Consider the following 22,508-nt stretch of genomic DNA (forward strand, 5'->3'; position numbering starts at 1 on the left):
CAGCGCCATACCGGCTGGGACAGGGCACGGTGGGGATTACCGGCCACTGTGTTCTGACGCTGTGCCCACGATCAGCGCCCACACTACACTATGCCCCGTGATCCCCGCCTCAAAAACAACATTGCACGGACAAACTGGCCCGGGTCATCACTGCCTCCAAGCCAGCGCACCAGATCAGCCATCCTCTCGGGGCCTCGGCACTGTGCACCAAGGTCTCGGCTATCTCGGGGTTTGTGTCCGCTGAGACCCCCTACTATGGTGCAGCCTCGGCACCAACCGAGCCTTGGTCTCGCGCACAGTCAATCTACAACGGCTCGCACATTCACCACCGCACCCACTCCGAGGCAGTCCCAGGGCTCCCACGACGCATAGGATCAGATGGGACCAGCACGTCGCCCCAGTGCTCCAAGAACGGACCACTCCGACAACCACGCCGCCACAGGAATAGGCCATAGGGCTTGGACATGCCGACGCCGTGTAGTTAGCACATGTACTGTCCTTGTCCTCCCTTCAACTATAAAAGGAGAGGACTTGGGCCACTTAGATGAGGACTAACGGAGAAGAACACCTTGTAACACACACACACATACACATCCCAGCCGCCTGAGAGCAACGTCTCAAGCAGCCCACACGACACCTCGCCGAGACCTAGGACTAGCTCCCTCTCTCACCGTGCTTGTAACCCCCTACTATCAGCACTTTGGTGCAAGGAATACAAGATCGATCTCTCAGACTGGACGTAGAGCATCGATTGCCTGAACTAGTATAAACCTTGTGTCTCTTTGCATCACCATCCGGGATTAGGAGCACGCAGTTCAAATTCACTAGTCGGTTGAGGACCCCCGGTCCGAAACACCAACAAATGTAAATGCGGAAGCTAAAGAGTAAGATAGAGATAAGCAAACTCCCGTCGATGACTCTGGTATTTTTACTAAGATGTCAAGAAGCGCGCAAGCTTTCTCTTAGTACTCATTGGAGCCCCTCGCAAGGAATCCCTCGCAAGGGCCAAGCTCCCGGATCGAGTAACTCTGTGGATAGCCCCGGGCCTTCCCCACATGCATGTAGGTCTCTGTGGATAGCCCGGGACTTCCCCACGCGTAAGCCTCTTCCGGATCGCTCCCTGTCGTTTTCACTATCAAGCTTCCAGCGAAGCGGCGTGGGCCTTGTTCCCTTCAGTACATGGTGGCGGCCATACCACAAACGCGGTTGGTATGATCTCGCAAGACTACAAGCCCCTTCGATGTACAACAATAGTGCGTGCAAGCACCGAGTGGTAAGAGGTATGCAAACCTCACTAAACACTCGCATAAGCGGTGGTCTAATCAACCTAAGCACTTCGCAAAGTACCTATGATAATCACCTAATGAATCACTAAGCACTATACAAGTGGAGATCACTAAAATGGTGTACTAACACCCTTGGTATATTTTCTCAGCTCCACACCTCTCAAATGGCCGGTTGGAGGGTCTATTTATAAGCCCCATGAAGAAAGTAGCCGTTGGGGACGAAACATAGCTTTCTACTACTGAACGGACGCTGCTTTCGTCCTGACCGGACGCGTCCGGTCGTATTTGCGCCGCTCTAGAACCTCTCTGGACTCGATCGGACGCTGCACTTGGTGCGTCCGATCGTCCTGTGCCGCTGCGTCTAGTCATGCTGAAAATATTGCCGTGACGATGAACAGTGAAGTCCGTGCGTCCGGTCACTACTGTTCAGCGTCCGGTCACCTCTGTGAAGCTCGTTTCTTCGCGATCTTGCATCCGGCTTGATTCTCATCTTCGTGTTTGGACTTTGCTTGATATTTTGGGTCTTCTCTTGAGCTTTTAGGGTCTTATGGTGTTGATCGTGAGATCATCATGTCACCTTCGTTCAAGTCACGTCTTGCACCCTATTGAACTACAAAACAATTACTTACAAATTCATTAGTCCCATTTGGTTGTGTTGGTCATTAAACACCAAAATCCAAAGTAAATGAGCCTGGATCCATTTTCCTTATAAGATTTATTTTAGAATATATTTCATAATAATTTTATTTGAAAACATAAGTGTTAGTATTGTTTTTTATAAGTTTAGTTAAACTTAAACTAATTTAACTGTTACCTATCTCGTAATTTTATTCTTTCCTAGACGAAGGTTGCAGTACATGTACCGGTAGTATTATCATCATTAGTATTAAATGAAAATGGAATAGGAAGAGCTGCTCTCTGAATCAGCGGAGTGCTGCTCATCAGCCGCAGGAACGATGTGCTGCAGGCCGGCAGGTGGGCCCTACTAAACCCGCGTCTTCCTCCTGTCCGTCGCTTGGCCGTTTTCAAACGCCCCCCTTATAAATACCCAAACCTCAGACTCCTCCCCGGAAGCTCCAAGACCGAGGAGAGGGAGGCCGGAGGGCGAGAGAGAGAGCGCTAGCCAAGCCAAGAAGAAACTCCCCCGTGGTCCGCGGCCGGGCCTCTCGACCGACCGATGGAGCTCCTGAGCGGCAGCGCGCTGGCGTGGCAGCAGTACCGCGCGCTGCTCCGCAAGAACGCCACGCTCACCTGGCGCAACCGCCGCTCGGCCGCGCTGCAGCTCTTCTCCTCGCTCGTCTTCATCTTCCTCATCTTCTGCATCGACCGCGCCGTCCGCTCCAGGTTCTCCAGCACCACCGCCTACCGCAACATGCCGGACCCGGAGCCGCTCGTCGCGCCGCCGATCCCGCCCTGCGAGGACAAGTTCTTCATCAAGTCCCCCTGCTACGACTTCCTCTGGAGCGACGGCGGGAGCAGCCGCATCAGGGGCCTTGTCGACGCCATCCGGAACAACAACCCCGGCCGGCCCATACCGCCCGAAAAGGTCCCGATTCCTTCCGCGACCCTCCTCCCCCCTCAGTTTGTCGCTCTGGATTCGGCAAGTACATTCTTGTCGGGAATTTGTTGGTGTGCGATTTTCGCCTGCGGACTTGCGGAACTGGGCTGACCACTGACCTGTGTGGATGGCGACGAATGCCGTGCTCGCACCTTTCGCGTGAGGATTTTGGATTTTCTTCTCATTTTTTTTGGGAGCAGGAATCTGGATTCCGGGTGGGGAATGATTGGATTTCAGTTCAGAAGTGAGTTTTTTTTTCGAAGACAAAGAAAACCGCGTGATAACTTCCTCTTTGACACAGGAATTTTGCATGAGTTTAGAGGATTTGGTTTTGGAATTTTAAAATAAATTTATTTCAAGTTAACTTTACTAATTCTTGTCCACTGTGACAGGTTGTTTTACCTCCTTTTAACTTTATGAACATTTTGGAGCTTAGTGGCTTGGACGTAGCTTCATGGTTAACTTGAATCATCATAAGGCTTGATGCTCCCAATTTTAGTATCTGAGTTGGTTCCATCTTACTTTTTGATGCAAGCCGTGGGCACTCCCGTCAGAATTTAGGGGGTAGAATTTGCGAGCTTTCCAAATGGAAGGTTAAAAAAGATGCCTATTTTGTTGCTTATTATGTGAGCTGGGAAACTCCCAGGTCTGCAAGGAACAGCTAAATTCGGTTAATGTTGTTTCATGTCACTTTCATGCTCTGGTGTGTCCTAAGGCCTTTCCTTGGAAACAAAGATGGTGAGGATGCATCTTTGGATGTTAACTACGAATATATTTGAGAATTTCTAGGGAAGAGTGTGGGGTTCTCATAAATTAGTTGATGGTATCAATGAACTGGTCCTAGGTTTGTGTAAATTAGTATATTATTTCAGTGCTCAAAACGCTATTGATCAGGAGCTTAAAATGCATACAGAAAAACTGCTCAGACTGTACTCCAGGCATTCATGAGTCTATTATGTAGTCTGAATTAGTTAACTTAAATTCAGCTTCTGATTTTTTGTTTTTTATGCTAATCAGGTAAAAATATGGTATTCACGGCTAGTATAGTTTGCCTTCTTACGATTCACTATCAGTTTGTCATTTGACATAAGCTCGAATCTGATGGTAAACTGAAAAATATAGTACCCCTTTGGGTCCACGAGTAAATGTTTCGATCTTTCCTTGTACTTCCCTAATGTTGCTCATCCTATAATTTATAGGCACTTTTATCTTTATTCTTGCTTTAGTTTCATTTCTAAATAAGTGAACCATCTTTCTCAGTGTATAAATGAAGGGCAGCAAAGTCTTTGAGCCACTTTGTTACTACTCATGTACTAGTCCAAAACAACTTATATTTCTGACTTGAGAGAGTATGTGCAGTTGTGCACTAGCCAAAACTTAATCATGTTTTGCAACTGCACCCCAGAATTGACAATCACTCAACATGTCATCTGATTGGCTCTCAGTGATTCTTTCAGGTTTTAGGTTTTAGGACTACGGATGATGTTGATGCTTGGTTGTTTCAAAACCCAATGCACTGCCCTGGTGCTTTGCATTTTCAAGATATAAATGCCACCCAGATAAAGTATGGTATTCAGACAAACTCTACTCCGGTAGCACGGAGAGGAACATACGAAGATCCGACCTTCAAGTTCCAGATACCACTCCAAGTTGCAGCTGAGAGGGAAATGGCAAGACTTCTTATTGGAGGTATTAATTCTTCCATGATTCTTTAAGGAAATTGTTGCTTTTATGTATTTCCATCCTCAGTGACAATAATTCCTGCTAGTTTGTACTTTTTAAATACTATTTTCTTGGCCAGATATTTTTTCAGACTATTTACTGTAAGCCTAAGCACATTTTTCATTAAGAGGGAGAGAAAAAAACTAAAAAAGTTTTAAAACCCTGCTTACTGAAGGTGGAGTCCACAAATGTTTCTTTTGTATGTAATGCATAATTAAATGTTAGTTTTGTGTTTGGTTCTGTTAGTTAATTGTTCATTGGGAATAAGTGTTTTTCATGAATGTTACAGATCCAAATTTTAGCTGGACTGTCGGATTTAAGGAATTCGCTCACCCAGCCACAGAGACCTTCTCTACCATTGCTCAAGCAGGACCAACTTTCTTTCTTGCCATTGCAATGTTTGGATTTGTTTTCCAAATCAGTGCTTTGGTGGCAGAGAAAGAACTAAAGCTTCGTCAGGTTCAAACTTCACTCACCGCTGTCTGCCAGCATTATCTTTATGCTCAAAGTGAGCCAAAATTTTGATATATTGCAGGCTATGTCTACCATGGGGCTCTATGAATCGGCTTACTGGTTATCGTGGTTTACTTGGGAGGCCCTTCTTACAACACTTTCAGCACTTTTTACTGTGCTCTTTGGGATGATGTTCCAGTTCGATTTCTTCCTTCATAATAATTTTGGAATCCTATTCCTCCTGTTCTTCCTGTTCCAACTGAACATGGTAAGTTCCAAATATTGATCGATTTATTTGTTTTAGTTCTGCCTGTTTGTAATGCTCAATTTTGTTAACAAATTTCATGGATGAACTTTTTTGGTATATTTTCTAATCTTATCATAGTTTACTAAGCATATGTTTCTTTTAAATGTCCCCTTTACATAAACATTCATCATGTTTCCTGCAGCTTAGTTTTGCCTTCATGATATCCACGTTCGTAGCGAAGGCAGCATCGGCAACTACTGTTGGATTTGCAATATTCATTATTGGGTTCTTGACTCAGGTAATATTTTGTTAATCATCATCTTATGTATCCAGTATTTCGTTTTTTCAGAAAATGTGATAATACCTTTGTTCTTCCTGTGCAGCTTGTTACCACCTTTGGGTTCCCTTATTCAGCTGACTACAAAAAGTTGTACCGGACATTGTGGTCTTTATTTCCTCCTGATTTATTTGCCAAAGCCCTCAACATTCTAGGCAAGGCAACAGCCACTCCTGAAGATAAAGGTATTAGCTGGAATCAGCGTGGGGAGTGCCTATCTTTTGAGACGGACTGTGTCATTACTATTGTACGTGCATAACTTTGCTTATTAGATTTTATGTATTTTAGTCACTAGATTTCAATCACTTATTGTTTGCAAAATATCTTACAGGACGATATCTATAAGTGGCTCATATCCACATTTTTCTTGTGGTTTGTCCTGGCGATATACTTTGACAACATACTTCCAAATGTAAACGGTGTCCGGAAGTCAGTTTTCTACTTTCTTATGCCTTCATACTGGACGGGTAAAGGAGGCAAGATGGAAGGTCAGATATTGAAGTATTTGATAACTACTCACATTGTTTCCGCTTTCGTATCTTACACTACCCATTAATCTTTATTCCAGAGGGAGGCCTCTTCAGCTTTTTTGGATCAAGCCGTCCTGCTGATGATGCTACCCCTACTGACGAGGATGTTCTCGCGGAGCAAAACCTAGTAAAGGAACAAGCTGCAAACAATACGGTAGATCCTGGTGTTGCAGTTCAAATACATGGTCTACGGAAGACATATCCAGGAACTTTCAGCATTGGTTGTTGTTGCAGATGCTCAAAATCTAAGCCATTTCATTCTGTTAAAGTAAGTTATCAATTAGTTTTTGACATAAAATACATGCAACTATGCTTGTCATGATCTGATTATTCATTAGCTAAAAATTTATTCAGGGCTTTTGGGTGAACCTTGAGAAGGACCAGCTATTTTGTCTTCTTGGGCCCAATGGAGCTGGCAAAACAACTACAATCAGTTGTCTGACTGGAATCACACCAATTACAGGAGGTGATGGTAAGTATCGTTCATTGAAGCAACATTCTGGTTTCTTTGTCTCAAAACAATAACCGCCATGCTAATAATACATACCAAACATCTCACAGCATTCATTTATGGTCATTCTGTTCGAAGCACTGTGGGAATGTCAAATATCCGTAGGATGATCGGAGTCTGCCCACAGGTGGTGCTTTAGGCATTTTGATATTATTGATGCAAGTGGTGATGTATTTGAAAAAAAAAAACATAAATATGTGTGTTGTGTTACTTTACAGTTCGATATCCTGTGGGATGCATTAACAGCTAAAGAGCACATGGAATTGTTTGCCAGCATCAAGGGATTGCCTCCAGCAGCAATCACATCAGTATATTTCTTAAAATAATCTTTTGACTTGTTCTCTCTGAAACTCATATGGTCTTGGATGTTGATCTTCCTATGGTTATCACCTGACACAGGTAGCAGAGGAATCATTAGCCAAAGTGAAGCTCAGCCAGGTAACTAATGCTAGAGCAGGCAGCTACAGTGGAGGAATGAAGCGCCGGCTAAGTGTCGCGATTGCACTGATTGGTGACCCAAAATTGGTTTTTCTCGATGAACCGGTGAGGAAATAGAAAAGTTTTCATTGGTTTGTTTCTTAGACTCCTCTACGGCCCTGTCATATGTCAACCTAAGTAAGTATATGTTATGTAGACTACTGGCATGGATCCAATTACAAGGAGGCATGTTTGGGACATCATAGAGGAGGCCAAGAAAGGAAGAGCTATTGTCTTGACCACCCATTCCATGGAGGAGGCTGATATTCTTGGTGACCGGATAGCTATAATGGCAAAGGGGAAACTGCGGTGCATTGGGACATCAATAAGGCTGAAGTCGAAATTTGGAACAGGATACATCGCTAATGTTAATTTCTCTGGAAATGGCCACATGCAGAGCCCCAACAGCAACAGCAACACTGAGGCTCCAGTTAATCCGAACATAGAAGCTGTCAAATGGTTCTTCAAGGAAGTATGTGTCTCATGACTAAATAAGATCATCTTAAGGTTTTGTCTCTTACCATCATGATATATAAATGCCTTTCTCTTTTGTGTTTAAACAGCGACTTGATATTAATCCAAAAGAGGAGAGCAGGACATTCTTGACATTTGTCATCCCTCATCACAAAGAACCGCTTCTGACGGTAATACCTTGGCACCAGAGCTCTAATGTACTTCATTTTAAGTAAATGATACATTAATACTTCCACAACAGAGATTCTTTGGAGAGCTGCAAGACAGGGAAGGGGAGTTTGGAATATCAGACATTCAACTTGGTCTGACAACACTTGAAGAGGTCTTCCTGAACATTGCAAAGCAGGCAGAGCTGGAGAGCTCTACTGCTGAAGGTACCTTGGTGACTCTCAACCTGTCATCAGGAGCAACAATTCAGGTCTGTACTCAATAACCCTAACAACAACAACACACTTCTAATCATAAAAGGGCAAACCCAGTGCCGGAGGCTCCCACATGAGTGGGGTCTGGGGAAGGGATAAACCGAGACAAGCCTTTCCCCCTCAAAATCTGCGGAGAGGCTGCTTCGAACCCACGACCTGGTGACTCAATGGGACAGCTTACACTTCTAATCATAGATGGAGGAAAACATCTGAGATGCAGAAATATCTCCCATCAAGTAGGCTAGTTTGCTTATCTGGTTGTTTAGCAAAGAAAAGAAAAAATTGCTAGGGATACATTTAGAAGACTGTGTTCTGTTCTTTGATTGTGTCTCTTTGACAATTCAGATTCCCAAGGGGGCTCGTTTTGTTGGTATTCCTGGAACTGAGACAGAGGATCATCCAAGAGGCTTCATGGTTGAGGTTTACTGGGATCAGGATGAAAATGGATCGCTCTGCATTTCTGGGCACTCTGATGAGATGCCTGTGCCAGTCCATGCTGAGCTGAGGCCTCCGTCACTTTCTCGTAGGGCTTCAATGGGCCGTGGAGGTCCAGTTGGGTATGTGATTGACCTGAACCAGGCCCCATGAAAAAACGATGAGTCCAGTTGCAAAGTTTAGATTGGTTTTCATGTAGATGATGATCTGGTACATATAGGAATCTTCTATTCATGTCTTTGTTTGTATTAGAAGTCGTAAGTCTGTATGCAGTGGTAATTGGTAAGACGTGCTTTGTGTAAGATCCTATAGTGTAACACTTAGTTTTTCTGTTGTTTGGCTTGGTAAAAGATGCAATAGAATTACAAGGTTACTACTCCCTCCTTTCTAAATGGTAAGAGCTTTTCTAGATATATAGTTTTTATTATGCATCTAAATATACATTATGCCTAGATACATAGCCAGAGTGACTTATAATTTGAGAATGGAGTATTTCCCGCTGTAAAGAAAAAAAAAGGCTGCTATATCTGCTATGTTAATGCTTAGCTATCTGAACTTATGAACTTTTCGATTAAGCTATAGTTATTTTCACGACATCTGCATCGGTTATTATGATGCTGATTCGAAAAGGCTGCCATGATCCTACAACAACCTTTTATTAAAAAAGGTGGCCAATTAATGGCCCGTTTTCAAGACATCTGTATGGGTATTTTCTACAATAAATTAACGACCAATCAATGGGGCATCCGAGCTCCTCCGGAACCTCGGACCCATGCCCCGTTTCCTAAGGCTATGCTCTTTCTTTTACTACGAATTACACAAATACAGATGCAGACGTCCAACACGCATGCGCATTCATCATATGAACACATGCACGTAAACCTACCCCTATGAGCACCTCCGAAAGACTGTCGACACATCTCGAGATTGACGAACACCACATGCACCTCGCTGTCAATGGGAACGTCGCCTACTACTAAAAGCCACAACGCCGTTAAATCTTAAAATAAATCCAGAAAAATGCGAGCACCCATGAAGTCGAGAAGTTAAACCCAGGTGGGTTGGTTCACCGCAAGGAACCTAACCAACTGAGGGCTCAAGCTCTCATTTCTTATGTGAAGGAACTTGTCTGGTGGAGTTGATGCCGTTTTAGAAAATATTTGGTAAAACGACTTCAATGACAGTTTTGTAATAATTTTGTATTTAGATTTGTGAGGAGGAGCCAATAGAAATCATTTTTGCAGGCTCCAGCTCCTCTATACAAAACCGGCTCCAGCTCCTCCTAGCTCCTTATGAGGAGCCATTTTTCTATAGGCGTTTGGCAGGACTCCTTACAAGTAGCCGGAGCCGAAGCCCTACCAAATGTTGCCTGACTTCATCCCGAAGGATCAAAGGGGCAGTTGTACCGGTTCCATGGAATGGCATTCGAGCTCCTGGGGAGCTCGGATACAATTTGTCTTCTCCTAAATAGTAAAAAAGGTCGTACTAAGCCGTCATATCACTAGTACTGAGCATGTTTGCCCACACCAGCACAGGAAAGATACGACTGTTATAGTATTTGCAAGTATAACACAGTTAAAAGGGACATATCATCCCGGCTTCTATGGCACTACTAACGCAACGACCCGACAACTCACGCACGATGACAAAAGCCACCCCTTTTTATTTCTCTCTCTCTCCCCCTCTCCCTATAATCGGGTCCCCCAAAACCTATACAAGGGAGGACCTAAGCTCTCTCGCTCTCCCCCTCTCCCTATAATTGGGTCCCCCAAAACCTATACAAGGGAGGACCTAAGCTCTCTAGGGGATCGAAGGCGTATGCTTCCGAACCTTAGAACCTCAATACTGTTCCGTTTGTAATCCCTATTGCAAAGATTCGAGCACTCATGCTCAGGGACATAAATATAGACACCGACGAACTAGATGTAAGGTGCGTTGCCCACTTAGCCGCTGAGCAGGTGCTCGCCTAGGGGTGCTCGCGCCGATGCTTGCCTAGGGTGCTTGCGTTCCTCACGGAGGTGGTCGCCCAGGCCGCCAAGCAGGTCCTCGCCCAGGGGCACAACGGCGAACTCCATGCACTGCCGCCGACCTCCGTGATTCGTCCAAGCAGCAAGGTGACATTATATGCTGAAAACGCATGTTGCAAGAGTATGTTTCAAGTGTTTCAGATGTTTCATCTGGATGTTGCAAGTGTTTCATGTGAATGTTGCAAAAGTAGATCAGGATGTTGTAATGGTTGTATACGTATGTTGCAAGCTTTTGTTCCCAATGTTTCAGCTGTTTTTTCAGATGTATGTTGCATATTTTCACACATATGTTGCAAGTGTTTTATCTGGATGTTGTGTACATGGTTTTGAAGTGTTTTTCATGTGTTTTTGCAAGTGTTTCTGATGTATGTTTCAAGTGTTTTATTTGCCTTCAGACGTATGTTGCAAGTGTTGCATCTGGATGTTTTAAAAGTATATAAGTGTTGCATCTCGCACCCTCCTCGCCTCGATGTCTCCACCATCTCTCGGTGCCGGCTGGGCATCCGAACCAGAGGCGCAAGCGGGCGCCGCGCCCTCCCCTTCTTCTCAATGCTTGTGGCGCGGTGGGGCACAGGTCGCCGCGAGTGGCGCGGGCTGGCGCTCCTTCTGTTCCGTGGTTCCGTTACACGAGCGGGTGAGCGCTCCATCTGTTATGCTATTCCGTGGTTTTGTAGCTGAGATCGGACAGCTCCTGTGGCAAGTATTGGACGGGTCGCAGATGGGTCATAGGGCCGAACATCCAGGCGCTAGTCGTCCCGTTATTCTTTCTCCACGATACACAAATAACACATAAACCCCGATACCCCATGCAAGTACACAAGCAACCCAACAACTTACTCTATGCTAATCACGACAGCAGTCTTCGTCTCTTGTAACTAACCATCACTTTACCTCTAGGCCCTGGAGCTAACTTCTCCCATTCTTCCTCCCGGAAAGGGGAGATCAACTCGAGCTCAAAGTTTCTGAGCAAATGGCTCCATATCACCTCAATTTGCATGTAAGCAAAATCCTTTCCCAAGCAAGCGTGCCTCCCAGCACTGAAGGGTGTATACGAGAACTTGCCGCCAACTTTGTCCTCCTCTCTCCCCGGACCAAACCTACTGGGATCATACACATGAGGGTGAGAGGGTCCTTGTAGATGTAGGGCAGCCTGTTGCCCAACATCGTACAGGTCACTAGGGTATGACCCTTGGGGATGTCAAATCTGTTGCCTTCTCTTGTTCGCACGCTGAAGCCCTTGCTCGCGTGGCGGATCAGCAAGTTCGCCGGAGGGTGCAGCCTCAGCGCCTCTTTGATGCAGCAATGCAGGGTGCCCATCTCTTGCAGGACGCTGTAGTCGACGCGCTCGCCGTGTCGCTCCATGATCCGCTTCTGCTCTTCGACGGCAGCCGCCAGGTAGCTGCTCCCGCCATGGCTGAGCAGGCAGGCTCCTGTCCAGGTGCTGGTGCTGGAGCTCGTGTGCTGCGCGGTGAACATCAGGCACACGAGTAGCCCGGCGATCTCGTCCTCGGTCATGGAGCGGCCGTTGATGTACTTGGAGTCCACGAGTCTCTGCAGCACATCGTCGTTCTCGGCGCGGCCAGCTGCAGAGCTCCTGCGTGACCTCACCACCTCGTGGATGATCTCCCCGAGCTTGGTTCGGGCTTTGTCACGTCGACGGTGCGGCGGGATAGGGAGATACGGGAAGAAGAGGCTGATCAAGTGGAAGCCGTTCTCGAAGAGCTCGCGGACGAGTGTGGATACCTCTTCGTCGAACACATTCTCTCGGAACTGTTTTCCAAGAAAGCATCGATTTGCTATGAGCAGGAAGAGACGCCCCATCGCGTGCTTTACGTCCACCACACCATGTTGCCCCCATTGTGCAAAGTAGTCCTGCAGTGCAAGTAGATTTATTTTATGCATGATGATGGCATCATAACTAATAATAAGACACACACGTGAATGAAGGAAATCATAATAAAAATGAATAAAGGACTCTGATTTGCTAAATTTCAAGTGCCTAACTTTTAGTTTACTTTCAGGCGATGGTTAGCATATATTTTATATTAAAACTATTATTTTAGTTCATTGCAATTTCTGCATACACAATCTATGATTTTTTGTTCCGAGAATAAAATACTCGTTAAACAAAACCACAAACCTGACAAAATCTGACATGTGTTGGCACAAAGACAATTTAACAATTTATTACAATTATTTCTATAGTCAGACAAAGATAAAAATTTGGTACGTTATGGCACAAAGACAAATAACAAATCACAAAAGTGACAATTTACTTGTACTAATGGTAGTATAAGAGTGTTGCCTGAAATCATCTTAAAATTTAGACACTTAAATATAGGAGAAGTGGAAAAAATAATAATAAACGACGTTGCTTTCTTAATTACGTACCTCCACCTCATGAACCATAGAATCAACATGGCCTCTCAAGTTCATGGGCTTTATGGATTCCATACAGAAGCTGATCTGCCTGCTCCTGGTAGCAAAGTCCACATCATACAGAACCCCTCGCCCAAAAACGGGCACCGTGACTTTGTAGATATTGGACTGCATGATCTCTGATTCCGAGCCTTGGAAAAAATGAGCCGTCACCTCTGGCCCGACAAGAAACGTCACCTTCTTCAGCCCAAAAAGACTCAGCTTCGTGTGCAGGTGATCGATCACAGCCGGTAGACCACTGCTTACAAGCGTAGGCACATATGCAAGCAATGAAACTGTGCTCACTACAGGTGGGAGTGAAGGTCCCTGCTTAGTTTCGGGCAGAGTTCTCCTTTGGACCATTTTGGTAGTGGCATACAAAATTGCTATGGTCAGACATGCTGCAATGATCATTAGATCCATGTTGGTCACTGCGCGGTCAAACCACAATCAGCCTAACGCCCTAACAAAAGGAATAAGTGAAGACAAGTTAGTTGTCGGTCATCTCATATCTCATCCTATTATACTTATAGTTAACAATAATAACTGATTGTGAAGTTTAAATCTTAATATACATGCGTGTCTTATAAACTGGACCGAGGAGAGTGCTTGTTGGACAACATATTGATATCCTAAAAGTTCGAGGCACTTTTTTACAAAACATGCAGAGACAAGCATCAGCGCACACAAGAACCACCAATGCTCCGAATGCTCTCCTACGAGCAAGCGGTAGTAGGTTTTAATAAACCTAATACAAAGTTTGTTGTGTGTTCAAGAAAAAATATATATATTGTCAAGAATCCTTCAAAGAAGAAAATAATATGCATCTTGAGTTTAGGAACACTGGATCTAACCGAAGTTCAAAAAAAAAAACATTGGATCTAATCAATCTTCATCACGCATGGTAATAGTTGCAACACAAAAACAAGTCTTAATCAATAATAGCAGAGATAAAACCAGGATCAGTCCTCATTAGATGCAGTGTGTGTGGAACAGTGGAAGTATTCCTAATAGGATTACAATTTTCCTGCGGTTCCTTTGACATAATATCATTTGTACTGAGGCCAGCTTTAAAAGACAGTGGCCAAAGGATGTGTGAACATACATTGCATCCCATGCTATCATCATGGAATTAAGTGTGCCTTGAACTTTAGCCATTATTTAGTTTCCATTTATCTTGTCACACAAACATGAATCAGCTACACGGACTGATATTTTTTAGACCAAAGACCATTGTTCCCGCTTTATAGAAAGCAAAGTTTTGAGTTTGCTGGGATAACCAGCTTACAAGATAAGCATTACAGTGCTCAAGGCACTTCCCCTCTAAAAGGAAACAGAAATAGAACGAGGAGCCAAAAGAAATACCAACCAGAAGAGCATCATGACATTATAGCAAACTTTTTTTTTTAGAAAAAAAACTACTACACAGCTTTCACTGATCTCTTGATTGCGCCAAGTGTCGTGATAATCTCTGTGTCGTCGTCATTGACCAACTTTTCTCTTTCTACTTCAGCAGGATGCTCCACTTCTGCATAAAAATTATCGAGCGATGTACCAAAACATCAGGGTGGGCAATGATTTTATTGTTAAAAACTTAATCATTACAGGTTAACCAAAGACTCCAAGTTATATAAGCTAACAGAAAGATCAACATGGATTTGAGAACATCCCCTTCCTTACTACTAAGCTCAAAGAACTGGGTTAAGTTTGTTGGAAGAGCTACACGGCCTGGTACCCCTGAGGCTATGCAGAAACAAATGTATTCTCATATATAAAAAGAGTTAAGTGTAACACTGCTGTCCTTAAACATACGAGGACAACTGGACAAGTGAAACGAACTGTTGAATCTAGACAGAACCTGGCCTTGTTTAGATTGGGTTTAGGAATCTGTATTTGGCACTGTAGCACTTTCGTTTGTATTTGACAATTATTGTCCAATCATAGCCTAACTAGGCTTAAAAGATTTGTCTCGTAATTTACAATCAAACTGTGTAATTAGTTATTTTTTTATCTATATTTAATACTCCATGCATGTGTCCAAAGATTTGATGTGATGGAGAGAGTGAAAAAACTTGCAATCTAAACAAGGCCCTGGGTACATATTATTCCTACTCTGCAATTTGTAAAGGACGATAGCACTATAAAAAAACAGACACCATATACTCAGCATAAGAGATTACCAGTAGAATAAAACAAAGATTTGCCAATTGTTTTCTTTTTATCTTCAGCTTATAGGTTATCATAACCAGTTCCACTTGAAACAGAAAGCTCAAATTGTTACCTACTAAAGAAGTAGGCCATGGCATGAAGTAGGGATGAGCATGGCCATCAGCTTTTACATAAAAGAGCTTTTCCAGCTTCCTTGTTTCCAGGCAGAAGGATAGGTACCAACAAGGCAAAGTAGCATCTCTAAATGTCTCAAATGTCGTCATGTACACAATACCGTCCCGAATTGCAAACACTTTAAGCTGTTCAAGTTCATCCCGTTCGCCCTCGGTGGCCTCAAGAACCTCTTCCTCCATCTGCAACACATTTTGAAGCACCCACTTGTCAACACCATCAGCATCTGGTGTCCGGAACCAAACGAAGAGTGTGAAATCGATCGCGGCCACGATGCAGAGCTTCCCATCCTTTGTATCCCCAGTCCTGTAGAGGTGGCCTTGCCCACTCAAGCCATGCGGCAGATCGATGAACGAGAATTGCAGCGTCGCAGTGTCCAGCAACACCTTGTAGGCATTCTTATGGTGTGACCAGCACAGGAACCCATTCACCTGATTCCCCGAGAGAAGCCAGTACTTGCCACTCGCCGGCTGTGTCGGCACAGGCTCCGACCAGGGGAGAATCTGCCACTTCCTGGTGGTCGACGAGAAGACGGCAACGCGCACCCGAGACTTGTCGTGGCAGGAGGAGACCACGCGGAACGAACGCCTGTCGGGAGCCTCGTCGTCGGGGACGACCAGGAAGAAATCACCGGAGATGAACTTGCCGCGGTGTCCTTTGGAGATCTCATCAGGCAGCTTGGGGACGAGATCCAAGGCCCCGGTGAGGGGGTTGTAGGCGGCGAACTGCTTGGTTCTCCAGTTGAGGAGGAGAAGGCAGCCGCCGCGGCACTCCATTATCTGCCATCCGGGGAAGACGTCGTCGTCGTTCTGGTGCGGGACGCGGGTGAGGAAGGCGTCGAGGCCGCGGACGGCGGCCGCGTGGTCCCGGTCGGAGCCGCGGCGGATGGGCGTGAAGGTGGGGTTTTCATTGCCGTCGGGGTCGAAGAAGAAGCCGAGGAGAGGGGCCGGGTGCAGCGCGCGGAAACGGCGGCGGAAGGCGGGGGAGGAGCGGACGGCGGCGAGGAAGGCGCGGCAGGTGAGGGCGGCGCGGACGAGCGAAGGGAGGGACGGGAGGCGGAGGAGTATCTCGCGCAGGAGGTCGTCGGAGAGGTCGCGTATGGTGGTGGGGGCGGGCGGTGCTTGCGGTTGCGGTTCCGCCGGTGACGGCGGGTGCTCAGAATGGGCGGCCATGGGGAGAGGGCGACGGAGAGGAGAACGGGGGCTTTTTGAGGAGGACAGGAGACAGGAGGCCGGTTTTTTGGAATGGGCTTCAGTTGTTGGATGGGCTGGCCAATTTGATTTTCTATTTATTTGATTTGGAAGGAATGGGCTTCAGTCGTTGGATGGGCTGGCCGTCGTTGCAATTAGTCTGGATAACTTTTAGCTAGTTAATCTGGCTAACAGTCATAGCCAATCCAAATAAACTCTTAACTCTGGCTGTTGCTTTGTGTACGTGTGTTCATGGGTGAGTGTGCGGGCGTGTTGCGGACGTCTATGTTGTACTGTGTAATTCTCAAAAAAGAAAAAGAAAAACGGCATGTTCGCTGGTTGGTTTCTGGGCTGGTTTGGGCTGGCTGGTGCTGGTTTATTGTGAGAGGAAAACACGGTTGGCTGGCTGGTTTGGGCTGGCTGAAACCAACAAGCGAACAGGCTGAAAAACTCTTAGCTATGACCATATTATTTAGAGTTATATGTGGTAGGAAGTATCAGTTAATTCCTGAATTGAGAGGGTGGTGTTACGTAGAAGAGATGTTTTGAAGTAATCCCGCCGTCCACAAAAAGTGAAACAATGAGATTTGTACCAGTCAAATTAGCTTAACTATGACCAAGTTTATATTAAATAGTATTAATATTGATGTCTCCAACTAGATTTACTATAAAAATATATTTTATAATTAATTTAATGATACTTATTTCTTATAATAAATGTTAGTTCTTTTTAATTACTTTGGTTAAACTTTACATTGTTTGCCTTCTTGTGAGACTTGTATTCTTTTATGAACGGAGAGAGTATATGCGTAGTGCCACAAGTTGTTGATGCCTGTGCCTATGCAAGATCTGCTTGTGCTTTGCCGCAAAATGACAAAGAAACATTAGAATTAAAAAAATTGTAGAATTTCTTCTCCTTTCCTTTCCCCTCAGCATGTCATTTGATTTGCTGGAGGATGGTGGAGCGAGCTCATGTGGCTTCAATGATTGAGGACTTTGTATGCCTGAGCTTTGATAGTCAACTACTCTACACAAATTTACGGCAGTGCTAGCGCCCGGAAGTCTGAATGGACGCCCATGTTCGGAGGCCCGCGCCTACACCCTGTTCCTGTGCATTGCACCCTGTGTACCACTCGACCCACGCGATGTCTGTGCCCCCACCCAACCCCACGTGGCGTTTGCGCCCCCGCCCGACCCCACGCCACGTTTGCACCCTGTGTATCAATCAAATTTATCAACAAGGTAGAGAAGATGATCCAAAAGCTCAATGTCAAGGGTGTGCCCATCCAAATTTAAGATTTCATCTTCACCAATCAAAGAAATGAGTAAAGAAAGAAATGATGGTATGGATGCGGCGAGTTGGGGCACTTTGTGGAAGTTTGTGCAAACAAGCCCACACCCCAAGACAAAGAAGAAGACATGCAAGGACAAAGGCCTCACATCAATAAGGTCATGGGATGATTCTTCAAGTGAAGAAGAAGACAATCACAAGAGGCGAGGGCACAAGTACTCATCATCAAGCACCTCACATATGTGCCTTATGGCATGAGGTAACAAAAAGCATATCCCTAGTGATAGTGACAATAATAGTGATAGTGATGATGAGCTACCTTCTTATGATAAAATTGTGCAAGAAAATCTTAACTTTGCTAAAGTTTGTAGTAGTCAACATAAGAAGCTTGAAAAATTAAAAGAAAAACTAGATAGCTCACAACAAGTTTATGCTACTTTGCTTGAACAATATGAAACTTTTGCCAATTTTAATATGGAGCTATCTATTAAAATTGAGCAACTTGAGACTAGTGCAAACACAAATAATTGCACAATCAATGATGAGCAACTTGTAAAGAAAAATGAAAAATTAAAGAAAAAGTTAGCTAACTCACAAGATGCTTATAAAAGTTTGCTTGCTAAAATAGAAACTATGTGCAAACATTGTGATGAGCTAACTAAGAAAGTTGCTAAGTTTGAAGCAGTCGATACTACCCCCACCAGGGCATCTAAAAAGAAAAATTCAATTTTTGATATGCCTAAAAAGGATGCCTCAACTTCTTGCAATGATTTATATTTAGACTCACCCTTGTGCAACCAAGTTTGTGTTGAGAAAATTGTTGTAGATACATGCACACAAGAGGTTGCAATGGAGAATGAGCAACTCAAGCAAGAAGTGGCTCGCCTTATCAAGGACTTGACTCAAGTAAAAGACAAAATGGAGCAAGCCCAACTTTATCAAGATAACACTGTCAAGGGAGTGAAGAAGCTTGATGAAGGACAAACCGTGGTTTGCTATGTGTGCCACAAGGAAGACCACAAGTCCTATGAGTGCAAGGTGAAGAATGTGGGAGGAACTAAGAACAAACAGAAAAACAAAAAGGAAACAAGCAAGCTCTCCAACACCTACACCAACAAGGTGGACAAGAAGGCCTCCACACCATACTTATTAAAGAAGAAGAAAAATAACAAGGTGGTGGCCATCAAGGTGAACAAGCAAGTCAACAATGGGGTCAAACGCTTTTGGGTGCCAAAGAAGATCATTTCCAACATGAAGAGCACCAAGAAGGTTTGGATCCTGAAAGGGAAGTGAGAAGTTCGATGGACTTCGGGAAATTTGGAGACTTAGCAAAGTATGGGTGCATTTCATAGAGTGCATCACATTAGATCATGTCAATTGCCAAGTGGGTTAGTGAATACTATGGACCCAAATTCTCCTTTCCATGTTAGGTAACTAGATTTAAATTCTTACAATTTCAATTAGCATCTAGTTTCTTTTCGTGCCTAGGTTTGCATTTGCATGCTTAAATCCTTTGTCATGCATACACTAGGTATTTCTTATGGTTGGCTTGCTCGGTCTCACTCTTAACCCTTGGAGCAAACCTACATGGTTTAAATTGTTTAGGAGCATGGCACATAGCTTGTTTTACAATTGTTCATCTAATATGTGCCAAAGTCCAAATTGTAGATAATTTCTCCCGAATGTCACTTTCGAAAATGATTCTCACATTCATGTGATATCATCTTTCAAGTGGTATTTTTTATTCTAAAATCAATGTGCATGTCTCCTACAAGTATTCCATACTTGTGTGCACAAATTTAGGGGGAGGTTACTATACAAGTTGGATGCTTTGAGACTAACACCTTTTCAAGCTTATCATATGTGTAGTAGTCTCATTGCAAGGAAAATGGAGTCCACGGAGTTAAGCATCATACTTCAAATATCCACCACCTATTGCAAGTGGTATAAATCAAATTGGTTTCCACATGTGGTATTTCTAAACCGATATCATCATGTTGATTTCACTTTGGTATTTATATACTTTCTCCATGCATTATATAGATTAAACTCCCTTGAGCATTAATTTGCCAATTATGCATAAACTACATTCTCCATCATATGTATGCATATACTTAGGGGGAGCTTAGTCTATATAATGTGAGAGTCAAATTTTGTGACCTATTCCACTCCACATACAAAGGATCACAAAGTTTGACCCTCCCTTATGCTACTAATGTCTTCTTTTTCGGTGTTTGATTTCAAAGGCGGAGAATTTGTAGGACCAAAAGCAAGCCCGATCATTATAATTTACAAGTGGTAATGATCCAAGAAAGGGAGGATAGTGGATTATGGAGTTAGGGGAGACTTAAATCCATAATGCCACATGGGGACATTTGCAAGCAACGGCGGAGCCAGGATTTTTACATGGGATATGCCGAACCAAAAATTTCATATGCAAACCGGTAAAAACCATTTAGCAATTCGGTAAAGTTTCATAAAAATTGCCCAACAATTCAGTACGCAACTACTAAATGGCATAATAAGTCTTAAATTACAGTACAAATAGTCCAAAATAACATACTAATAGTTTGGAATGTAAACAACACAAGCTTAAATAACAAATAAGATTACATCACTATTTTTTGGGCCTACGCTTTCTAATAGCCATGAAAGTGTTGATTACATCATCTTCCTCCACATCTTCCAAAATGTCTCTCTCAATGAACATGACAAGGCAGTCATCCAAAAGACTATCACTCATCTTATTTCTCCGCTTGGTTTTGACAAAATCCATACTAGAAAATGCCCTCTCTACACTTGCGGTTGCCACCGGTAGAAGCAATACCATTTTGAGAAGCAAGTAAACCAAGTCATAAACTTTGTGCCTATTTGTTTCCACTAGCTTAAGTGAGAGGTCAACAAGGTTCTGTAGGCCATTGAATCTATCATCTTGTCTCATGACATCAATATAGGTATCAAGTTGCAATTCTAGCCTTAACAAATCAGAGTCAAATATGTCCTTAGGATAGAAATCAGCAAGTCGGCGTACCTTCTGTGCATCAAATGATGCAAATGAATTTGAAGGGTTGAGGGCAGTCACACAAGAAAGCAACTCCATATTAACCTCATCAAACCGACTATCAAGCTCTTGACTGATTTTATCAATGACCCTAATGTACACCTCTCTTCTAAAGTGATCATCATTTGTTCGATTTTGGATAAATCATCGTGATCTTCCAAAAGGCACATAATTACCCTCCATAGCAGGAACTTGGACACCATGTTTATTGCAAAACAAAGTGACCCTCTGAAGGAATTGATTCCATCCTTCAGACCTCAAGTGTTGCATTCTATTTTTTGCCACACCAACTAGTTGGACTGCATGAATAATAGCTTGCTCTCTCCTCTGCAAACACTCAGATAATTCATTTGTGTATCCAAGAATGACAAACAGTAAGTGTAAACTGAACACAAAATCAAAGGACTCAAATGCTCCAACCATAAAATGAATTTTTATCCAATCAACCTTATGTGTTGTATCCTCTCCAAGAGTGATCAGTACATCACGAATTATAGGATACATAGAAATGATGTTGCACACAGTTCTATAATGAGAGCCCCACCTTGTCTCACCTGGCCTAGCCAATCCCATCTCTTGATTTAGTCCACTCCTAGTTTTGAGTTCACCACATTCAAGTGCTTTCATGATACTCTCAAGTCTAGCACTTCGAAGCATCCCATGATGCTTACAAGAAACTCCAACAATATTCAGCAAGAGGGTTACTTGTTCCAAAAACCAAACACAATTAGTGTTGTCCTTTGCAACGGCAACAAGAACTAGTTGTAGTTGATGTGCAAAGCAATGGACATAATAAGCAGAAGGTGACTCTTGCATGATCAATGTTTTCAGCCCCTTAATATCCCCTTTCATATTGCTAGCCCCATCATATCCCTGACCGCGGATGCTAGTTAAAGTCAAGCCATGACTAACAAGTAAAGACTCAATTGCTTCCTTAAGTGATAAAGAGGTAGTATCATCTACATGAACTACTCCAACAAAGTGCTCACATGGCCTTCCTAATTTATCAACAAAACGCAAGCAAAGGGCTAGTTGTTCTTTATGTGATATGTCACTTGACTCATCAGCTAAGATAGCAAAGCGATCTTCACCAATCTCTTCAATTATTTTCTTTCTAGTCTCTATAGCAAAACATGAAATAATTTGCTTCTGGATCATTGGGCTAGTCAATGAGCAATTACCTGGAGCATTGTTCAGCACAAACTTGTCCACTTCCTCACTATTTGCTGCAAGAAATTTCAACAATTCTATGAAGTTCCCTCTATTGCTAGACTCTTCACTTTTATCATGTCCACGGAATGTCAACCCTTGACACAAAAGAAACTTGATACATTTTAGTGAATAAGTCAATCTCATTTTATAAAGCCTTATTTCCTCATCACTCCACTTCTCAATTTTTTGATCTATAGCTGCACTAGGAGTTAGATAGGCAATGTACTTTTCATGAGCCTCCTTGTGTGCTTGAGAGCGACAATGTTTCAAAAGTGCCTTGTCTCCTACATGCCAATTTCTCCAACCATCAACAATGAATTTATCAGACCCCTTGCCCTTGTATTTCTTGCGTTTGAACAAGTAGCAGAAAAAGCAAAACATAGAATCCTTCTTTATGCTATATTCTACCCAATCATATTTGGCAAACCACATACATGTGAAATTACGATCTCTATCTCCATTTTTTCTTTTTGGAAACTCATGTGCATAAGGTTGGAATGCCCCTCTAACAATATAT

At 43.7% G+C, this 22,508-nt stretch overlaps 2 protein-coding genes and 1 pseudogene across 2 annotated transcripts; 1 reads left to right on the forward strand and 2 right to left on the reverse strand.

Moving 5' to 3' along the window:
• The first annotated feature begins 2,349 nt into the window (after window positions 1-2,349).
• On the forward strand, window positions 2,350-8,855 carry LOC136473419 (ABC transporter A family member 2-like). The gene is made up of 16 exons (XM_066471068.1): window positions 2,350-2,832; window positions 4,302-4,533; window positions 4,856-5,025; window positions 5,102-5,287; window positions 5,469-5,564; window positions 5,650-5,850; window positions 5,935-6,091; window positions 6,172-6,401; window positions 6,488-6,605; window positions 6,695-6,771; window positions 6,863-6,952; window positions 7,044-7,187; window positions 7,279-7,593; window positions 7,685-7,765; window positions 7,837-8,013; window positions 8,363-8,855. The coding sequence occupies exons 1-16, from the start codon at window positions 2,464-2,466 to the stop codon at window positions 8,603-8,605; spliced, it is 2,886 nt and encodes a 961-aa protein (XP_066327165.1). The 5' UTR covers window positions 2,350-2,463; the 3' UTR covers window positions 8,606-8,855.
• A 2,234-nt stretch (window positions 8,856-11,089) lies between these two features.
• Window positions 11,090-13,320, reverse strand: LOC136473421 (obtusifoliol 14-alpha demethylase-like; annotated as a pseudogene).
• An 804-nt stretch (window positions 13,321-14,124) lies between these two features.
• On the reverse strand, window positions 14,125-16,472 carry LOC136473422 (uncharacterized). The gene is made up of 2 exons (XM_066471069.1): window positions 15,179-16,472; window positions 14,125-14,425 (listed from the first exon to the last, which is right to left on the reverse strand). Exons 1-2 carry the CDS (start codon window positions 16,407-16,409, stop codon window positions 14,319-14,321), a joined length of 1,338 nt encoding a protein of 445 aa, XP_066327166.1. The 5' UTR covers window positions 16,410-16,472; the 3' UTR covers window positions 14,125-14,318.
• Between the last annotated feature and the right edge of the window lie 6,036 nt (window positions 16,473-22,508).

Source organism: Miscanthus floridulus, chromosome 8 (assembly GCF_019320115.1).
Source record: "Miscanthus floridulus cultivar M001 chromosome 8, ASM1932011v1, whole genome shotgun sequence".
In the NCBI taxonomy this organism is placed as follows: domain Eukaryota; kingdom Viridiplantae; phylum Streptophyta; class Magnoliopsida; order Poales; family Poaceae; genus Miscanthus; species Miscanthus floridulus.